Genomic DNA, 3,497 nt, shown 5'->3' with positions numbered 1-3,497 from the left:
TTACCTGTAATCCTGAGTATTGTTACCTGTAATCCTGAGTAACGTTACCTGTAATCCTGAGTAACGTTACCTGTAATCCTGAGTAACGTTACCTGTAATCCTGAGTAACGTTACCTGAAATTCTGAGTAATGTTACCTGTAATTCTGAGTATTGTTACCTGTAATTCTGAGTATTGTTACCTGTAATTCTGAGTAATGTTACCTGTAATTCTGAGTATTGTTACCTGTAATTCTGAGTATTGTTACCTGTAATTCTGAGTAATGTTACCTGTGATTCTGAGTAATGGTACCTGTAATTCTGAGTATTGTTACCTGTAATTCTCAGTATTGTTACCTGTAATTCTCAGTATTGTTACCTGTAATTCTGAGTAATGCTACCTGTAATTCTGAGTAATGTTACCTGCAATTCTGAGTAATGTTACCTGTAATCCTGAGTAATGTTACCTGTAATTCTGCATAATGCTACCTGTAATTCTGAGTAACGTTACCTGTAATTCTGAGTAATGTTACCTGTAATCCTGAGTAATGGTACCTGTAATTCTGAGTATTGTTATCTGTAATTCTGAGTAATGCTACCTGTAATTCTGAGTAACGTTACCTGTAATTCTGCGTTATGTTACCTGTAATCCTGAGTAATGGTACCTGTAATTATGAGTATTGGTACCTGTAATTATGAGTAATGCTACCTGTAATTCTGAGTAACATTACCTGTAATTATGAGTATTGTTACCTGTAATTCTAAGTAACTTTACATGTAATTCTGAGTAACGTTACCTGTAATTCTGAGTATTGTTACCTGTAATTCTGAGTAACATTACCTGTAATTCTGAGTATTGTTACCTGTAATTCTGAGTAACGTTACCTGTAATTCTGAGTATCGTTACCTGTCTCTGTGTGTTGATGATGTGAACTATAGAAACATATCCAGGCTGGCCCATGTGCTGGATGGGTGAGCCCTCCCAGTTCCATATGGGAGCCTGCAGGAGGTACTTCTTCAGCTCATCTCTCTTCCAGGGCTCATCACACGGCAGCTAGCAGACAAACATGTTACCTGAGGGGATAGCTCATTTATTCACAGCTGTAAACACACGCACAACAGTTAGACATTTACGAGATATGAGAGCACGCAGTGAGAGGGGCTCATGTTCTGAGTCATGGACTTGGATCTTCTGTCTTCTATGTGTTGCATCCAGCCCCGTAGCTCTGCAGCACTGGGACATACGAACACCTTGGGGTCCACCATTTGGCCTGGATAAAAGAACAAAACAACATTAAACACGATCAGGCGCTGACTTCTTAGCTGAGCTCAGAATTTTACGACAACTCACTGCTGATCTCGAACATGTGCATTGGCTCTAACAGGTCAGAGTCCTGAGATATGACTCGGAAAGAAAGTCCAGAAATGGGAAGGATGCCCTGCAGGAGGAGAAAAAGGTTAAAAATGTTGTTKGGCTTTAGCTTCCATCTGATCTTAAACTTTTCAACAACAGAAAGTAACATTTACAATAAAAGTCTTTATCTAGTAAAACTCTTACCTCATATGAGACGTCTTGTTGGGAGTGATCCAGAGAAAGGATCAGAAGGTGAAAGGAGAACAACACCAGGAAGCGTTCACTGCTTTCCTGTAAAAACCAACATGAAACATCACATTGACATAAAAACTGATCTTTTATCCACAGAAAAATGTTCTGTTCTCATCTTACCTGTGTGTAGCTGTTGTAAAGGGACACCAGGGAGGAGTGGATGATTTCTCCATACAAGTGAGCAGGTTGGCCCTCCCAGCCTCTGATTGGCTGCTGAGAGTAAATCCTGTGATGGAGCTCATTTCTGCTCCTGCCCCACAGTACCACCTGGTGGGACAAAAAGGTGTGAGCACAAATCTGCTGATTAGTTCACTCACCATCTGAAATACATAAACTTAGCGCAGACGTTTGACAGATTTTTTTTTCTTTGTTGTAACAAGGCTACTTGGCACCTGAACAAGAGTCGATAACAGCAAAATAAGCTGAGTGGAATATTAGAGAAGATTTGGCACATTTTCAACGTGCACAACCCACATCCTCWGCTCTACTGCTCATCCCACAAAAGCATGTTCCTTACAAATGGGCACCATTTAAAATATAAATTAACAGGCTTTCTAACAGTATAAGATTTATTACCATGAAACATTGTTACAACAAAAAAAATAATCTATTAAACCTGAGGTTCCTTATTAATATATTCTGATCACACAGTTTCAGCAGATGACCTTTTTATTAATTAATTAATCAATCAGGACAGTGCATATTAATGAGCAATCTTATACTTCTATAAAGACTGTAAATAGTGACTCTAGATTATAACATAGTTACTAATTTCCATCTGTAGTCTCACAAACACATTAGACATAAAGTCTAACAAACAAAGACAATAAGATAAAGAGACAATAAGACATAAATACAATGACAAAGAGACAGTAGGACTTATAGACAATGGAACAAATACAACAAGACACGAAGACAACAAGACGGAGACAATAAGAGACAAAGACAATAAGCTATAAAGACCGTAAGACAGAGACAATATGAGTTAAAGACAAATACAAAAGGACATCAGACAAGACAGAGACGATTTTAGAGACAGAGGCAATGAGACATAAAGATGATAACACAAAGACAAAGGAACATAAAGACAACAGGATAAAAAACTACAAGACATAAAGACAATACAAAAAAGATAATGAGACAACGACATCAGGACATGAAGACAACAGGACATAGAGACAATAAGAKATAAAGACAAAAAAGATGAAGATGGTGACAGAATGACAATGACAAAAATCAAAAGTACTGAAAGACAGCAGGACAAAGATGACAGGACATATATACAATAAGAGGTAAAGCTATTTAAGACAATAAGACAGAGACTGTAAGACATAAAGACGATATGACAAAAACGACAGGATTTAAAGACAACAGGAAATAGAAAACAGGACATGGAGACAACAAGATAGACAGTAAGAGATAAAGACAATAAACCATAAAGACAATAAAATAAAAATAAGACAGTTTGACCAAAAACCAACAAGACRTGAAGACAATAAGACATATTTTTGAACATTGTTAGTTTAAATTGTTTACTAAACAAGAAAATGTTTAAAGCTTTCAATAACTCAGCTTTAAATGTTTTTAATGTGTAAAATGTGACAAAAAGAGCTTTTTAAACACCAGGCTGATATCGAGCTCCTCTCGCCTCGGTCTGAGCGACAGGAAGTGTGAAGTGGTTACTGAGGCTGAACGTTCTGCAGGTCTGTCCTCGGCTGGAGGGACAACGTTCTCATTTTCTACAACGAACAGAGAAGAAGCCGGGGCTTACGAGACCTCCTGGTCCAGGTGTTGAGCTGGAGGTTTGAGCTGCTGCTCCTCTCTGCTGCTCCTCGCTGACAGCTGAAGCCTGGTCTCACTCAGACTCCTCACACTGAAACCACACACACACACACACACACACACACACACACA

General features: G+C 38.4%; 1 protein-coding gene across 1 annotated transcript in view; it reads right to left on the bottom strand.

Moving 5' to 3' along the window:
• LOC106518928 (uncharacterized) overlaps positions 1-3,497 on the bottom strand; it is a gene marked incomplete in the record, with an annotated part of 8,285 nt that overhangs the window by 1,927 nt on the left and 2,861 nt on the right. Inside the window, 6 exon segments of the mRNA XM_014010371.1 lie at positions 885-1,031; positions 1,112-1,248; positions 1,329-1,416; positions 1,536-1,622; positions 1,704-1,850; positions 3,360-3,456. Coding sequence (XP_013865825.1) covers positions 885-1,031; positions 1,112-1,248; positions 1,329-1,416; positions 1,536-1,622; positions 1,704-1,850; positions 3,360-3,456 — 703 coding nt within the window.

This window comes from Austrofundulus limnaeus, unplaced genomic scaffold (genome assembly GCF_001266775.1).
Source record: "Austrofundulus limnaeus strain Quisiro unplaced genomic scaffold, Austrofundulus_limnaeus-1.0 Scaffold68, whole genome shotgun sequence".
NCBI classification, from domain to species: Eukaryota; Metazoa; Chordata; class Actinopteri; order Cyprinodontiformes; family Rivulidae; genus Austrofundulus; species Austrofundulus limnaeus.
The sequence above is the reverse complement of the archived record's forward strand: the minus strand, read 5'-3'. Positions and strand labels throughout refer to the sequence as shown.